Raw genomic sequence first — 17,956 nt, forward strand, 5'->3', positions numbered from 1 at the left:
CGTCGTGTCGTGGAGAGCCAACCAATAGGATTCGTCGTAGCGGACAAAGCGGGTTACGTCACTTCAAGTTACAGAAGCATGTAAACAACTGAAGGGAAATCCAATACAAATCAAATAAAGCATAATAAAGTGAATAAAAAAATGTAAATACTCACTGTTACTTACTAGCAGGGAAGGTTTGTCGATTCGGACTGTAGGTAAAAACGTTTAATTCATGATCGATTACCAAATAAAATTAACAAATTAGTTTTGTAATAAAGTTACAAAAATTAGTTTTGTAACAACTAGTAACAAAATATTTAAGTCAATAAATCGCACTATTTTTTTTTCTTCAGTAAAATAATTGACCCTAGGTTTAAAGGATAACTAGTGCGACTGCGCCTTCATTGTGTAAATTATTAAACGTGATCACACGCACAATCACCTCCAGGTTACTTACAGTCCCAGGCACTCCTTCTATTCATGCAGGTTATTTATGGAACAATGCAGGTATGAATAAGAAGCACAACCTGATAGTTCACAAATACTTGACGTTTATTAACGCTAACGAAATGCTGTACTATATTTATCTATAAACAGCCTCCAACTGAGAAAAAAAGAAGAATGTGACCACGCAATCATGGAGAACAATGAAAAGTCACAAGAATGCTTTAATTACAGCAAGGACAAATAGTATCCATTTCAATGTTTTCACTTAATAGTCTTGGAGATCTTTCCCAATCAGGAGTGTCGACACCATTAAATAACTCAAGTTGCACGTATTAGAATGTCTGGTAAGACAAGAGTACCATGATTTCTGACTAGACTTTAAAAAAAAAAAATAATAAAAAATTAAATAAATCTTTCTTGATGAAACACCCCACTCCGATTTTGGCTTGTGGCAGGACAACGGAATGATCTTATGACAAAATACAACACACCATGTCTGATTGGCAAATTAAAGGCCGTCTCATCTGCCTTCAATTAAAAGAAAATTAAAAAAAATTAAATACAATTACTTATTACACACTTTTTAAAACATAAATAAAATCTTTAAAAGTAGCAGTTTGAAGGCTGAAACGCAAAAAGGTTGAAAGCACACATTTGGTGAATGCATGTAAACAATACTGCCGTCAGATGATGCTGTCCCACAGTGCAGCAGTTTTAGAGACGGTGCCTCAACTCACGTTCCTGACTCTCAAAGTTTTTTTTTTTTTTCTTTTTTTTTTTCCCAAAGTTTGGTCCATTGCATGGATGTAAATGACCCATATGCTATCAGTTCACATAGATGGGCCAGGAGTGAGCATATGAGCCCAAGTTATGGCTGTCCTTCTGGCTGGATTCTCGACTTCGTTCCAACAGAGACAGAGATCAGCTGAGCACCCAGTGTTGATGCAGGTCTCTTGAGTCGCAGGGGCTCATGAATACCTTGTTGTTCTTAAAGTGCAGGCACTTACCCGAGAAAGGATTTTTTAATAACTGCTCCTACAAAAGAGTGACAGAAAGAAGTAGTTCAGTAAGTAAGCACTGCCGATTAAGGCTGCAAAAAAATCAAATATTTGAATACTTATTTATTCATATAAAACAGTCAACAAATATTTGATTTATCTGCTGATCATGAGAAAGGCTTTAACAAATGCCATTTGGAATTTGAGTATGCTCATTGTCTTTTCTTGTTATTGACTTTCTCCATACAAATATTCCCTGCCAAGTTTAGTCAACACAACCCTGCACAATTTCTGGAATTACAGCAAAACTCACAAAATTAGTTGAACTCAATGTTCAGTAAACAATACCTCGGTGAAGATCCACTCCTGCTGAGGGGCAACATTGGTACCGCGACCCTTCAGCTGACACTGCTCTATCTGCACTTGCTCTGGGTATGAGGTGGCATGCAGGCACAGCTGTTTGCCCATGTTATGCCTCAGCTCCTTGTGTGATGAGTACTCAAAGTACTGAAAAGAACCAAAAAACACTCAAGTCACTGAGAGGATGAACCTATAACCTCATTTTGTTCAAAACTAACTAGTTTACCAACAGCAAAGATGCTGGTCATACCTGGTTTCCTCCCATGTTGTGGCACACGTACATAATCAGTGGCTTTCCACCATTATTATTCTCCCCCACATCCAGGCAGTTCTGAGACCCCAAGTTTTTGATCTACGTGGCGATACAAAGAGCACAGGGTTCAACACATTTATGAAGACTTGAGATCTGTAAGTTTTTGCTGGCAGGTTGAAATGAAGACTTACTGCTCCGAATTTAGTAGGGTTAAGATCTGGAACAAAGGCTTCTGGGTAGACGTTGTTCAAATACCAGGTAAAGTTCTTGCAGCGTAACCTTTCCCGGAGGTTCAGCCTTTCTGTGATATCACCGTAGTTCATCTGCAGGACCCAAAGCAAAACGGTGTTGGTTAAACAGGAAATAAAATCCACATCGTTTTGGTCATCTAATATTAGTAATTGAAGACCAGACACATGAACTTCACTCAGTTTATTGGTTTGCAACTTGACGTCTGCTCGAATGTTGCCAATGGATTACACAACCCATTCATCCCAAATAGATAATGACTTTGTTCCATCAGTGGGCAATGGATACAAATACATTAAAATAAAAGAAAGCATCAAAAAACATGTGGTCCCACAACAGCCGACATGATAAACACCACATTTACCACACAAGTACCCAACTACCTTTAGGGTTTAAGTCAAAACCAGAGTCTCAAGCTTTAGGGTCCAAGTTGGGTCCAGCATCTCTAGCTTTACGGTCCAGGTAGAGTCAGGAGTCTGCAGGTTTAGGGTCAAAGTCGAGTCTGGGGTCTCTAGCTTTAGGGTCAAAGTCGGGTCTGGGGTCTCTAGATTTAGGGTCCAAGTTGAGTCCAGAGCCTCTGGGTTTAGGGTCAAAGTCGAGTCTGGGGTCTCTAGCTTTAGGGTCAAAGTCGAGTCTGGGGTCTCTAGATTTAGGGTCCAAGTTGAGTCCAGAGCCTCTGGGTTTAGGGTCAAAGTCGAGTTTGGGGTCTCTAGCTTTAGGGTCAAAGTCAGGTCTGGGGTCTCTAGCTTTAGGGTCAAAGACGGGTCTGGGGTCTCTAGCTTTAGTGTCCAAGTCGAGTCTGGGGTCTCTAGCTTTAGGGTCAAAGTCAAGTCTGGGGTCTCTAGATTTAGGGTCCAAGTTGAGTCCAGAGCCTCTGGGTTTAGGGTCAAAGTCGGGTCTGGGGTCTCTAGCTTTAGGATCAAAGTCGAGTCTGGGGTCTCTAGCTTTAGGATCAAAGTCGAGTCTGGGGTCTCTAGCTTTAGGATCAAAGTCGAGTTTGGGGTCTCTAGCTTTAGGGTCAAAGTCGAGTCTGGGGTCTCTAGCTTTAGGGTCAAAGTCGAGTCTGGGGTCTCTAGATTTAGGGTCCAAGTTGAGTCCAGAGCCTCTGGGTTTAGGGTCAAAGTCGAGTCTGGGGTCTCTAGCTTTAGGGTCAAAGTCGAGTCTGGGGTCTCTAGCTTTAGGGTCAAAGTCGAGTCTGGGGTCTCTAGCTTTAGGGTCAAAGTCGAGTCTGGGGTCTCTAGCTTTAGGGTCCAAGTCTAGTTTGGAGTCTCTAGCTTTAGGGTCCAAGTGGAGTCAAGTCCTAAAGTATTTTTGGGTTTTCGATGAGTCCCTAAAATAGAGACTCCTGACTTGACTTGGATCCTAAAGCTAGAGACTCCAGGCTCTGGATGCTAATGCTCCAGACTATGTGAAAGGAACTCAGGATACATAAGGCAGCTATCTTCAGTCGCAGGTACCAACATTTCTAACAAAAATCCTAGCAGGCAAAGAAAAATTACATTTCACCATAAAACCCTAGCATGTCAATGAACAAAATAATTTTTTCCCCCAGATGTGCACAAAGAAACAGTAAGAAAACAAGGAAGTAGAAGTCCAGTGCTACTTAAGTAGCTTATCCACTTTTTTTTTTTCCTAACCAAAGAGAATTACAGTCCTGCCTTCTTTTCTTCTGGCTCACAAATCTGAGGTCAAAGTTCAGCCAGACAAAATCAGCACAAAGCAAAAGCCACTACCAGATGCAAATCTGGCCTTTTGTGTGCTTACACCTTCATTGAATTGACTTTTCTGATGAATGATTTTGTTTGTCTTTGGTCTGACCACTGCTTTGTTGTAAACGCTGCGGCTAAACTGTAGACGCTCTTTTATGCAGGCATTGTTCAAAACAAGTAGAGCCCCAGCCAGAGTAGACAACAATAAGAAGCTAGCACAAGACCAAGCCTGGTGAACTTAAATCTGGTATAATCCTGAGATATAGTTGCAATCATTCAAGAAAATTCATGGGAAACATTGGGATTATGTCATAATTAGTAATTTGGATTTGACACTATTAGCCCTTACATGCTCAAGCCTGGTAAATGTGAATTAAAGAAACCTCATCTCACAGAGAGTCATTTACCTCTTTGGCAATCCTGGCTGCATTCCGGTTGCGGCGGTAATAGATTTGCTTATAGTCATCCATCCAAACCTCAGCCAAGCGGACCTGGTTGCGCACGATGACTTCAGTTCCTTTGGGGAAAGTGTGCGGACTTTTTGTGCGGAAGACGTGACCGACCACAGAGCACGGGATGATTTCCAGCTGGCCTCCACATTGCCACACCTGGGCATTTATTTCCAGTTAGCAACACGAAACACGGTAAGGGAAACGTAGCGTAGTAAAACGTCTCAGAGAGATTTAACAAACCCTGAAGGACATCTCCACATTCTCGCCACCCCAGATCTCCATTTTGTCGTCATACGTTCCGATTTCCTCAAAGTACGCTTTGGAAATGGAGAACAAACCACCAGCAAAGGCTGGTGTTCTGAAAGGAAGAGAAGAGAGAAATGTAAAGAGGGTGGAAATCAAAATCTGCCTAATAACAGTGGAGGGGAAAAAAATTTGACTCAGGGAATTCCCCTGATTTTGTTGTGTCTGTTCTGCAGAGCTTTGTATAGACACAACAGCAACAGCCCACTGAAGAAAGAATGTGAATGGGGGTAAAAGATCTTCGATAATTAATGAACTTCTTTTAATTTCTTATGAAATAACCTCCAATATGGAGGTGGACTCAGACATGGGACATACCTGTAGGAAATAATTTATGTTTTTGCTTATAATCTCAATGAATTCAAAAGGATGAAAGCTGAAAACCTTTGACATTTGGTACAATTATCTTTGATACCTAGTGTCTACCATATCAAAAGATATGTCTGGGTGCAATCTAAGTTGGAAAACTGATGTTTCCTGAGTAGAACAAATAATTGTCAGACTGAGTTTTAAAAACTGCTTAGTACTCAACACTAAACCTTTCCATTTTGGGGGATTTTTCACCATTTTTTTTCCTCCCCCTTCTAATTTTCTTCACAGTTTGTTCACCTGCTAATTACCCTACAATCCAAGAGCAACCAACTGACTAACAGGTGCTTCCATCAGCTCACAGACCCCCACGAATGCTTGATGTTGGTAGCACCTTCTCTACATTTTATGACAACTTACACTATATGGCCAGAAGTTTGTGGACACCTGACCAATCACACCCATATGTGCTTGTTGAACATCCCATTCCAGATTTAGTCCCCATTTGCTGTTATAATAACCTCCACTATTCGGGGAAGGCTTTCCACTAGATTTTGGAGCGTGGCTGTGGGGTTTCGTGCTCTTTAAATTTTTTTAATTTTTTAAAAAAATTTATTATTATTTTTAAACAGTTTAGAGAAGACCAAGTATAGTGGCCATGCAGTATATTCCAGCAACGGATCGTTTTAAAATGTTAAAAAAGAAAAAAAAAAACTATGCACATAATCAACTAGAATATTGCGCTCATTTAAGTGTGTACAACAATATTTTGACTGCTTTTTGGAAGCATATAATTTTTTATTCCTGAACTTTTGCACTCACATATTTTGAGTATTTTATTGAAACAGTCATTAATTATAGGCTACTTGTTTCTGAGTTGCTGAGGTGTGGATTAAAACTATTCAATTCAAATGACTAGTCACATCAACGAATAATTATACTATATAGGCAAAAGTATGTGGACACCTGACCATCAACACCCATATGTGGTTCTTCCCCAGACTGTTACAACAAAGTCTGAAGCACACAGTTGTCTAGCTTGTCTTTGTATGCTGTAGCATTACAAATTTCCCTTCACTGGAACTAAAATTTCAGTTTAGTGTTATAACAGCAAAGGGGAACTAAATCTGGAACAGGATCTTCAAAAAGCAGATATGAGCATGATCGGTCAGCTGTCCACAAACTTTTGGTCATAAAGCGTATAAGAACTCAAAAATAAATATAATCGCGTTAATAATGATGGGTTGTGATTTATACCAATATAACTGACATACTTCGAGGACCTCGTGCTTAAAGGCGTGATTCTGTTACAGAAAAAAATTGATCAATTTATCAAGTGTATTACAATTCAAATTTTGATTAGTTTTATAGTTTTTAATAGGGGTTCTCTCACAAACATAAAATCTTGCTATCCTTTGTATTTCTTTTTTGGCGGGGGGCACAGAAACATTCATGCATGGCATATACAAAATACAAACCCGGAAATATTTCCTTGTTTGGTGTAGTAATAAATATTTATGTTCATTTACAGATTTCATCACATTTTATAAAACTGTGCACACCTACTCACAAAAAGTTAAAGCTCTGTTTTTAGTCTACGGTGGATCTGCTGGATAAAAGGAGAAAACAAATCTGACAGGAAAATAACTGATGGATTTATATCCAAAATATTACATGTGGCAGGGTTTGATCTAAAAGAAATAAATTGATTTCAGAAATAGAAATAATTGGACTTCTCCCACAGAGGGCACATGAGGACAGTTACATCCTACAGAAATAATTCAATTCATATAACTTTCAAATCTTCAGTGTGAGAGCTGTATTAATTTAATTACTTCTGGGGAAGTGATTCAAGCTGGATTTAACTTTCATAATAATTGGTCTGTGCATAGTTCAGGAACACACACACACACACTTCTGTGACTTATTTATATGATTTTTCATATAAGTGGTGAACGTCTTGCAGTTCTGCCATGGAAACCTTCTGCGTTTAGTACACGACTTACTGAAACCTCAGTGTCTGTTGTCACAAAGTCGTGCTGCAGGTCTTTTGCAGTCACTCGAGGGTTTTTCACAACCTGCCTTCACAGAAATCTGCTTGCAGCCATTGATAGCGTCCTTTTTCTGCCCCGTCCAGGTTATTTCATATATTTATGCCCCTAGACAGTTCAGGTATTTCACGTGTTCCAGCTCAGGCACACCTGGTGCAAATAATAAAGCCCTATTATATTATATTATATTATATTATATATAAAAAAAATTCTTCTTCAAAATATCATTGTAAATGCTTCAATGAATGACCCTGATATTTGAGTAAATGGATGATGAGAATTTAAAGGGGTCTCTGGCTGCAAAACCTTGAGAACCCCTGCTCTGACATTTTTCCATGCAGACTGAAAAATATAAGTGGCACACTGTTCAATTGTCAGTTTCTCCAGTCTTATTAATATTCTTCAGTCTAAAGGGAAAAATTTTTCTCTTTTATAAGTAAACTGCACATAATAGAACAATAAGGACCCCCCACCCCCCAGCTTAGTCATATTTCAGTGCTCACTTAACATACAAACTCTGATACCATGTTTTATGAAGCTACTTGCCTGTAAAAAGGAAATGGAAATTCTACACACACTCTGTAACCTCATAAGACTATACGACACACTGCTGAGCTCCTGTCTCCATCACTGCTTCTACTGTAAACAAGAAACTACTGCAAACATTAACTGAGCACTAGATTATATTTTCAAATGTTAATGCGCATACTTATCCCTCTCTATTTCAGGTCATTTGAAACTGAGTGCTGCAGTAAAACATTGCCTTGACCAGGAACTACCTGTACCAGCAAGAAGAAAAACCATGTAGACACAGCAACATTATCTCGGTCACATGGAGCTATAGAACGAATGTGTGCGAAACCGGACAGAAACCACACACACACACACACACACACACACACACACACACACACACACACACACACACACACACACACAGAGAGAGACACAAAGACACACAGACAGAAGAAACGAGTGACAGACACAGACGGAGCAAGAGCAAAGCAGACAGAGAGTGAGAGAATGAGACAGAGACACAGACACAGAGAAAGACAGACACAGATGGAGAGAGAGAGAGAGAGAGAGAGAGTGTGCAGGAAAGAGACTCAGAGAGAGTGGAACTGAGACAGATCATGACAAGAGTGAGATCTTGACCAAGAGCATGAGAGAGAGAAAGAAAGACTCACTTGACAGGGTAGGTCTCATCTTTGCGCTTTGCCTGCTCGTACTGAGGAATGGCCTCCCAGCCGAACGTCAGGCTCCAGTCGAAGTTTCCGCGGTTGTGAGCGCGTGCAGTGGCCACAGGCTTGTTAAACTTAAACGTGTTTAAGTCGATGCTGGTGATTTCGGGGCTCACGACGGCCGTCGGCTCTTCCACGATTCGAGCGAGCAGTGGCTCGAGCCAGCCGTGGAAACACTCACCTGGAGAAAAAGCAAACAAACCAAAAAAAAAAAAAAACGCTTAATAATGGATGAACCACAAGAATGCAATGTATAAGCATGGATAAGATTGCTGGCTCTACAGGTTTTTCATGCTCGTCTTGAACAAATCCGTATGAACCGTGATGGGAGAGCAAACAGCAGACGTCCGTCATGTTTTAATGACATTTTAATTTTAATTTAACTAAACAAAAAACAGTGTTATCGGACACGAGATCTGAGAATGAAACGGAAGTAAAAATCGGCTGAAATTTAGAACCGTTAATCCCCCCCCCAATTTCCTCAAGCTATTTACTACTCTTAATTTGAAAATCTTGCATTTGTGTAATCGCTAATACCAAACAACCAGTGCTAGAAAAATAGTTATAATTAGGTGTAATTGAACAAAATGAACACGTGTAATCAGGGCTGTGGATCGCATCACATACCAGGGTGATTAGAGTTAAATCTAAGTGTGAAAGGAAAATGAAAGTGATCCTACAGTGAGCGTCGAGGAAGGTGAGGGTCTCGCCCCGAGCGTGGCTGGCTCCCAGCAGTCGGGCCGTGATGAGTCCCTTCCTCTCCACCTGACGCACGACTTTAACCACCTTCAGCATCTTTACATACTCATCCAGCTGAGAGTGTAGATGACCTGCAGCAGAGTCCAGGGGCATGGAAATATATGTTTGAAAAAAAAACACAAAACAAACCAACAATGACTACACAATAAAAGCAGGGTGATTACACAAATTTGACGTTTTGTCTTCGCTCATATTAATCCTGTCCAAATGATTAAGATCATCTATATTTTCTGTCAATATGTTTAACCACGAGGTGACCGCATGTAGTTTCATGCTGCGTTTTCATGTACACATTTCACATACACTGTATGGTTAAAAGGATGTAGACGCTTGACCATCGCACCCATATGTGGTTCTTTCCCGATCTTTTGCCACAAAGCTGGAAGCACACAATTACATAGAATGTCTTTGTATGCTGTTGCATTACAATTTCCCTTCACTGGAACCAAAAGTGTTCCAGCATGACAATGCTTCTTTGCACAAAGCGAGCTCCATGAAGACACTTTTTCCCCAAGGTTGGAGTGGAAGACCTCGCGTGTCCTGCACAGAGCCCTGACTTCGACCCCGACCGAACACCTTTTGAGATGAACTGGAACGTCGAGTGCACCCTAGGCCTCTTCACAGGACATCGGTACCTGACCTCACTAACGTTCTTGTGGCTGAATGAGCGCAAATCCCCAGAGCTACACTTCAAAATCTAGAGGAAAGCCTTCCCAGAAGAGTTGAAGATATTATAACAGCAAATGGGGACTCGATCTGGAACGAGATGTTCGACAAGCACATGTGTCCTCAAACGTTTGGCTATAGAGTGTATGTAATTTTCCTGCGTTGAATATACATGGACTGTTTGTTTTGGCCTTTTGTGGCCTGTGGAAACTTTTGTGAAGAGGTGGTAAAAGTCCCAAAGTCTTGATTCATGTGCAGCTCGACTAAATACCCATCTAACTAAATGCTCTGAAGATTTTGAACCTGTACTTCGACGGAAACTTTTACCACTTAATAAAAAAAAAACTCTAAGTAAGAAATAAGAAACTCTTAAACGTACTTAAATAGTGATGGTAAATGACAGCTGTCTCGCACATTTAGTTTTTGATAGTTTTTGCAAAAGGCTTTCTGTTTAATGTTAATCTTATAGTTAAAGTATGAACTCAAAACACTTCAAAAGACATTAGTTGAGGACAAATGCAAAACTCTGCATGACTCAGCAGTCTACAAGCAAGTAAGTTCCCTTTTCCACAAAATCCTCCTTCTGACAAATTTCACCACAACTTATATTCGCGGCCGTATACAGTACAAGATGCGTTAATGGCCGACATTGCACTTTCAGAAAAAGTGGTTCGTGCGGTGTTCATGCCTGAAAGTGACTTGGGAAACGACATGCTTTGTACAAATACAGTTGCAGGTGTTTGGCATCGTAACGGTAGATTTGTTTGCACTTAGGGCAGAGCTGGGGCAATAAAACAGTGCAGAGCCAAGATCCTGGGCTTAATGTTGTCCTAAAGTGTTATCAGCGCTCATGATAAACACCGCACCCACCTGCCGTGCTTGCATCATCCACCAATATGATTTCGCGCAGCAGGGCGGCTGGGGAGGTGTGCAGCACGCTGTGGACGGTGCGCAGCAGTGTGGACCAGGCCTCGTTGTGGAACACGATGATCACGCTGGTCGTGGGAAGAGGGGGACACCGGCGGAATTTACGCTCCACACACCTGAGGGATGGAAATTAGTTCTGCGGTGAGAATATCATTAGAAATGGGAGAAAATGGAAATACACTAAGTAAGAGATAAAAAATTAAGTAAAAAAAAACAAAAAAACTTCCGGACGTGCGGTTATAGAAAAATAAGCGACGAAGGGGTGGTGTGATGTGGCTTGAAGCAAAGCAAACTCGTCGCAAAGTGTTTTATTCCAGCAATCTTCCAATGCGATTTAAATGAAAACATTATTATTAAAGAACACCACACACTTTTATCCTTTTCTAGTTACATTTAAATGTTGTTGAACATCTGCAGAACACTAGTTATTTCATGTTATTTCACAGCCTTAAACAGTTGTTCCCTCGCTACTTATTCTCTCTCTTGAAGTAAATAAGGCTTCTTTGTTATAAAGAAAGTCCTGAAGAATTTTCCCATGTTGGAAAAATAAAACGTTCCAGCTTTACCTCGAAAGTTACAAAGTGCTGACATTGGAGACTCCTTCCAAAAATGTTAACTAAGAAGACGAGAAAAAAAAAAAGGCTCCTCAACAACAAAACAACACTTCAGTACATCAACAACACCACGTTCTTTAATCCATTTTTCATGAAGCATATTTGTGAAAGTCCCAGCGCAAGTTCAACAACGTATTCGAACAGGATTTGGTGGAAAACGCTGTGGTGACGTTGACACATTTTGGCATGGTCTGAAAAATGAACACTTTACTCAGAAATTGGCCAGCATACTGGACATTCTTAGACCGAACAGAACATTCTCAGAGTAGTCCTAGTTTGTAATTCGGGGATTCTTTTGTTGTTTAGTCTAACAGTTTATACCCATCATTTGGCAGTTACATCAATTTACATACAGTGGAAGAGTTGGCATTCTACTAATAAGTAAGCAATAAAAACACAACGTTTTTTTATTCCTTACTTATTATTTAAAAAAAAAACAAAAACAAAAACAAAAAAACAACGCAATGGTGTGGTGCAATACAAGTTATGGGTACGACTCAGAGCGCAGAAGTTGGTCATTTTACAAGAACAGCACGGTCACGTTTTCATTCGTTCAACAACGGCACGTTCTTTTTAATCCATTTACAGTTACCGTTTACTGTGGTGAAACCTCCATGAAACAAGGTTCTCGCTTACGTTATAGTAGCTATAAACAGTGGTTCTCTCACCAGCCTCTCATTTCTTATTTACGTACTAAATTTAGCAAAGACAAATAAAACTACAGCTTGTGAAGTTACTGAGAAACGAAGCGTAAACTGCGCCCTCCTAAAGACTTTCCTGTGGCGGGAAACTTGCTGACCGTTACAAAGCGCCAACACCGGAGACTCCTTCCATAAATCTCCTCACATACTACATCGAATAATTATACATTTTTCTTTGTTATATAGCAAGTTTGAATAAATAACGTAGTAACACCTTCCGACCGATCAGATTCGAGAATTCCACAGCGCCATTGAATAAACGGGAATAACTTTTTTTTCTCCCCAGTTCTGCAAGATAAAGCATTAAAAACATTCTTTCTCAAGCAAGAGTCACTCATCAAGAGCGTTTTCAATAGCGTTATAACGAGAGGTTCTGTGACCAGCGATAAACGAACGTCTTTAGGGCATGAGATCATGCCAGCTGGCACAACCGAGCTGCTACATTAGAATTATTGGCTCACGACAGATTCCTCAAGGATGTACCTTATTTCTGAATATCCAAGGAAGCAACATTTGGCGCAACATTTAACTGATGGGAAAATAAACGAATTATCCATTACACAGTGCAGAGAAGTTGAGCCTGATATCAAAACGCTTCCTTCTCTTGTTTTTTAGTGGCAACACCACTAGTGAAAGCCTGATTAGCAGGTTCTTACTGCAAACACTACTGTACAGAACACTATCAATAATGTCTATTTGGTTAACAATCATAAATGTTCAAGTTCCGCACTTGAGTCAACACAATACTGCTCAGCTAAGAGAAACATGAATGCTTGCACTCGAGCACCAGTATAAAAGTATCAAGACTGTTCTGTTGATATTGTATGTAATCAGATGATGACTTTAAAGACCTTGGACTGAAAAAAAAAAAAAAAACCATGCACAAAATGTTCTTACTCTGGAGGCCGGGTGTCCTCTCCAAGGCTGCGGTGCAGAGAGATCCGATCGCTAGCGAACTGGTTAAAGCAGTGTCTGGTCATGCCCTCGTCCTTCTCCTTCACTTCATCTGGAGTGAGATCGTCCTTCTGGAACGCGCTCCCTCCAGCACCTTGGCTCTGCGGATCCTCCGGCGGCCTCTCGAACAACGGTTTGAGTTCAGCCTGGGTGTAAAATCCCGAGGGGCAATTTTTATCCACTTCTGCAGGCTGTTGTGGACTGCCTGGTTGGCCTGGAATCTGGAAGGCCAGGTTGCGGACTAATTCCAGCACTTGTTCCTTCCGGTTGGATAAATCCTGGAACCAGGGCTCCTCACTACCACCTCCCACGTCCCTCTGAAGCACCACAAGGACCAGCATGAAGAGCGCACCACCCAGCAGGGCCAGCTTCAGTGGCGAGACACGACGTCTCAGGCGCATCCTAAAACAGGAGGAACACAGAACAATGTAGGTTTCCATGGAAATGGTCTAACTGGTGCATTATCCTAATTTCAATAGCAGGTTCAGCTAATCGCATTATCAACTGAGGTGGCTGAAGTGAAGTGCACCAACCACTGGATCCCACCACACACTTTGCTTCCACACACACACACACACGATCCAATGGTGCCAGGCTCTCATATTCAGCTGCCCATTGTACCATTGTACCAAGCAACACATCAGATCACTTAAAAAACACAGGACAAGAACAAGATGCATCCCATGTTCCAAAAACTCAAAACCAAAGTTTGCTCACTGAACAGTTTAACATTGACTGAAGCCCCACTTTATTCAAAAAGTCTATTGAACTCAAAATAAACGAAGGAATTACTTTTCTCATTGTTAATACATTTAGGCGACCTATTCAAAATAGCTCAATCGAATTTCATGGATATGTTTTGTGACGAATTTTGAAATGAATCTGTTTAGTTTTGTTAGGCAAAGAATTTAGCGAAGACATTTTCCAGTCCTTTTTTTTTTTTTTTTTTTTTAAAAGAAGTACATTTCAGAATAATTGTCCTCTTGGTGTAATTTTACATCAGGACACAAATAACTCTTGAATATATATTATTTTGTTCCAACTTTCATCAAGAGCCATCTAAAAAAGTGGTCATTTATACACTACAAACCACAACACACAGACTCTAGTAAATAAGATGTCCGAGTGGAGACAACAGTTTTAGTCTAATTGTTTTTTGGATAACATTCATAACATCGGCTTCTCTTAAACTGTAGTCATACAAATGTCAAAATAACTGGTTCGATCCTGCGTTCATGTTGTCGTCCGTGTTGCCTTTCACATTTTCTCTGGGTTTCCTCCAGGTTCTTTTGTTTCCTTTCATTTCCACCATCTAAAAAAAAAAATGCCGTTAAGTGGATTTGCTAAGGTATGAACGAGCGTGAATGGTATCCCTGCGGCGGACTGGTGTTCCAGCTGGGGGTGAATTCTCCCGCCTTGCATAAACCGTTCCTGGGATAAGCTCCAGATTCCCGGAATAAAGCACTCACTTAAGATGAATGAATGAATCCTGGTTAAAAAAAAATAAATAAAATGGGTGAACCTCTTTTGCTTCTGTTAATCTAGGCAGGAACAGTGCTTGGAAACAAGTCCGAGTATGTTTAGTCAGACTTGAGATCAAAATTTCTACAAAACAACCACCCCAAAACCCCAGATAGAAATGTGTAACATAAAAAAATATACATTTTTCATTCATTAATCTTTACTAAGTGATAGGTAAGTTCATAGTGGATCTCAGAAACATTGGGTGTGAGGCAGGAATACCATCACAGTCCATCACAGGACACCACACCACACACACCCTCACACTTAGGGGCAATTTAGGGTTGCAAATCCATCTACCAATTACCAATACCACTTTTTACTGGTCAGTCCTCAGAAACACTTCAGAGTAATGGATTAAACCAAGACCGCTGAATATACACTTCAGTTTTTCGGGCAAGGTTTGACATTTGGGAGGGTCTTGGAATTTAATTGATCACACATTTCTCTGCGTCACAGTGAGATACCTACCGGTCTTACCTGTCCAGCAGCTGTACGTACGCAAATATGAGTACAATTGGTTTTGTTAACAGTTGACTCATTTGTTTAGTCATAAGTGTAACAGAACCATGAGAATACCTTTGAGACAGCTAACCTCTCAACAATAGCTCAGAGAAACAGGTTCACCTGGGATTATCTTTTTTTTTTTTTTTAAACAATAAGTCAACAAGACAATGTAAAAGGTATGAGACACAAACTCAATCCTTCCCTCACTTTCTTTTACCACAAAACATCACCAAATACTTCTAGAAGGTTTTGAAATAACGAATATTTAATGCTAGTCGTGTGTATATGAGCTGTAACTTAATAGTTGTTGTTGTTGTTGTTGTTGTTGTTTCTTCTCGTGCCATAGAGAGGTCAAGTACTTCCTCATGGACGGAAAAAAACGGTGTGACACTCAACAGGAAACCGGACTCATTGTATAAAAACATCAAAGACGCCTTTCTGAAGTCTTCAGTGGCAGCTTGAGACACTGAGACATTGACTTGAGCCAGCTTTTTAGACTGCTTATATATTGTTCTACATTCGCATCCATTAGGATCACATTTCGTTCAAGGAAGTACTAATGAAGAGTTCATATTCATACAGAAAGTTTAGAATCTACAGGAGATAAAGTCAGGGAGGAAGACTGGAGAGGAAACTGGTGAAAATCTTAACATACATGTAGATATTAATCCGTATCTTCACTCATCAAATCTTCACAGTTTAGACTTACCTGGAGGTAACGTCACTCAGATCGCGTGCACGATAAACTCGTTATTTCCCGTCTCGCGCGGTAAGCTCGCGCGTGCGTGCGTGCGTGCGTGTGTGTGTGAGCGTTCAGCAAGGATGTGGTAAAACCCTGACTCGCTGACTTGTTTGTTAAAAGGATCTCCGAGCAGAAAGACAGCACATCATCGTCCCGGTTTCCCTTTTTGAACGCAACAGGTGCCGCTCGGCCGAGCATTTAACCGGCGTCCGCGCGGTCCTAACGCCGTCGCACGGGCACGCCAGAACTTCCACGTGCTTCATGAACGGGGCGGTGCTTTGTTAAGATCTGAAACGCTCTCGTGCTCTGGGGGGGAAAAAATCACTAATAAAAATGATGTCAAGAACACACTTTCGTTGCACATTTCACTCTCAACTTAATTAAAGTTCTGGAGTGGGCGCAATAGGATTACAAGCATTACCTGGGTAGATATGAATAATGAATAGAGAAGCGATTAAGTACCATCTCGGATGTCAGTGCCTCGTGCTCTCGGGTTACTTCCTGGTGAGAGTCGAGATTGTAAACTATTGATTGACACGTGAGTAGTGAGGCCGTGGACTAAATATGCAAGGAAGGTCATTACTGTTGGAAAGCATGCCAGTGATGTGGCAAAAAGCCCTATGAATGAACTTAACTCTTATATTTTTCACCAGAGGGCAAAAAAGAGGACATTTCTGCTTGTTTTTGGGGGGTGCCTGTGTTCATCATTGAATGTATTTGTCCACACTCCACAGTGGTGGTTACAGGCTCATATGAAGACACTCAGTAGACACTCAGGGCTTTAAGAATTTGAATTGTTATCATTTTATCATGGCAGATGTATACAGTGTTTTACTAACAAAAAAGTTTTAGTTGTGTTCTCCGCTTTATCAACGTTATGGCACTTTTCCACCGCACGGTACGGTACGGCTCGACTCGACTTTCCACTGTGGAAAGTACCTGGTACTTCTTTTAGTACCGGTTCGGTCGAGGTTCGGAGCGAGCCGATCTGATACTAAACGTGAGCCACGCACTGAGGGAGTGGGGGATTCTCCTTAACGAGTGCTTCTGTATTGTGCCTGAATAAATGTGTCATTTAATATATATTTTGCGTACGGTGATTTTCTATTCATTGCAAATTATGTTGTTTATCTCATTACAGATAAAATTACAACAAAGCTTTCTGTCTTAGATTTTTACATCTCGCTCGTTACCGATTTCCAAACAGGCGTTTATGGAAGTCGTTCCTGTCGCGGCTGAATCTTAGTCATATCGAGCGCTACGTAGGTTCTACAGCGCCGTTATTTTACATCCTTAATAGGCTCCGTGTTCAGTGATCAGGAAAGGCGTTTGGAATACGGCCTGACCGTGTATTTGTACAGGGCTTCGATAATACAACATTATTCCTGCGTGAAGGCGAGGGGAAGATGGCACCCGCTCAGAAAAGTAAAGCGAGTCGAGTCGAGCCGTACTGTACCGAACCGTGCAGTGGAAAAGTGGCTTTATTGTGGAGACGTGTGAACTGTTTGCCCAGCACGGGGCTCACACCCCTCCCGTTTCCCATCGCCCTGCTCACTAGCAGGTAACACGGAGTCACGATACTCTACACACAGAAACCCAACCGTGTCCGGATTCATATTTTAACAGACTTGAGGTGATAGTATAATTCATTTGTTTATACTTATTGAAACAAATCGGATAAGTTGATCGTAATGGAACGCCAGTGTACCGCTAGCAAGAATTCATTAAAACGGATACACAGGTCCATACGATTGAATTGAGTTACATTTACACAATTTGTCATCATACACCCAACATGATTTGATCATGTATTTTCAAAGCCCTGAATAAAATCAGTTCTTCATTTGCACCTGAACTGAGGCTCGAACCTGGATCATGATGTTCTGCGACAGGTCCGTTACTGCTGCACTATTCTACCACACAGCTAAATTATGTTAATACAGTTTAATACTATAGTTATGGTTCGCCATCAGTGCCATCCTCATAAGCATATTTCAGAATGTAATTAGTTTATGTTAATACTATGTGAATGGATACCATGCTCACGCTACATAGTTCAGTCTAGTAATTAGAAACATGTTTAAATTAAGCATAATATAAGCAAGGAAATTGCATTTTGATGAGAAACTAAATATTTTTAATTTAAACTATACACAATATGTTCTCTTAAGTCTGAATGGCCACGTTTTATTGATTAATAAAAAATCACGT

At 40.7% G+C, this 17,956-nt stretch overlaps 1 protein-coding gene across 2 annotated transcripts; it reads right to left on the bottom strand.

Moving 5' to 3' along the window:
• Nucleotides 1–4: 4 nt before the first annotated feature.
• Nucleotides 5–17,366, bottom strand: galnt6 (UDP-N-acetyl-alpha-D-galactosamine:polypeptide N-acetylgalactosaminyltransferase 6 (GalNAc-T6)). 2 transcript variants are annotated; one of them, XM_053643084.1, is made up of 12 exons: nt 16,167–17,366; nt 15,713–16,051; nt 12,919–13,377; nt 10,650–10,822; nt 9,035–9,184; nt 8,301–8,535; nt 4,691–4,808; nt 4,406–4,606; nt 2,232–2,363; nt 2,038–2,139; nt 1,776–1,934; nt 5–1,464 (listed from the first exon to the last, which is right to left on the bottom strand). In XM_053643084.1, exons 3-12 carry the CDS (start codon nt 13,374–13,376, stop codon nt 1,351–1,353), a joined length of 1,842 nt encoding a protein of 613 aa, XP_053499059.1. In that variant the 5' UTR covers nt 13,377; nt 15,713–16,051; nt 16,167–17,366; the 3' UTR covers nt 5–1,350. The 2 variants fall into 2 exon arrangements, with proteins under 2 accessions (XP_053499059.1, XP_053499058.1); XM_053643083.1 differs by having other exon boundaries at nt 15,713–17,366.
• Nucleotides 17,367–17,956: the final 590 nt, after the last annotated feature.

Source organism: Ictalurus furcatus, chromosome 15 (assembly GCF_023375685.1).
Source record: "Ictalurus furcatus strain D&B chromosome 15, Billie_1.0, whole genome shotgun sequence".
NCBI lineage: Eukaryota > Metazoa > Chordata > Actinopteri > Siluriformes > Ictaluridae > Ictalurus > Ictalurus furcatus.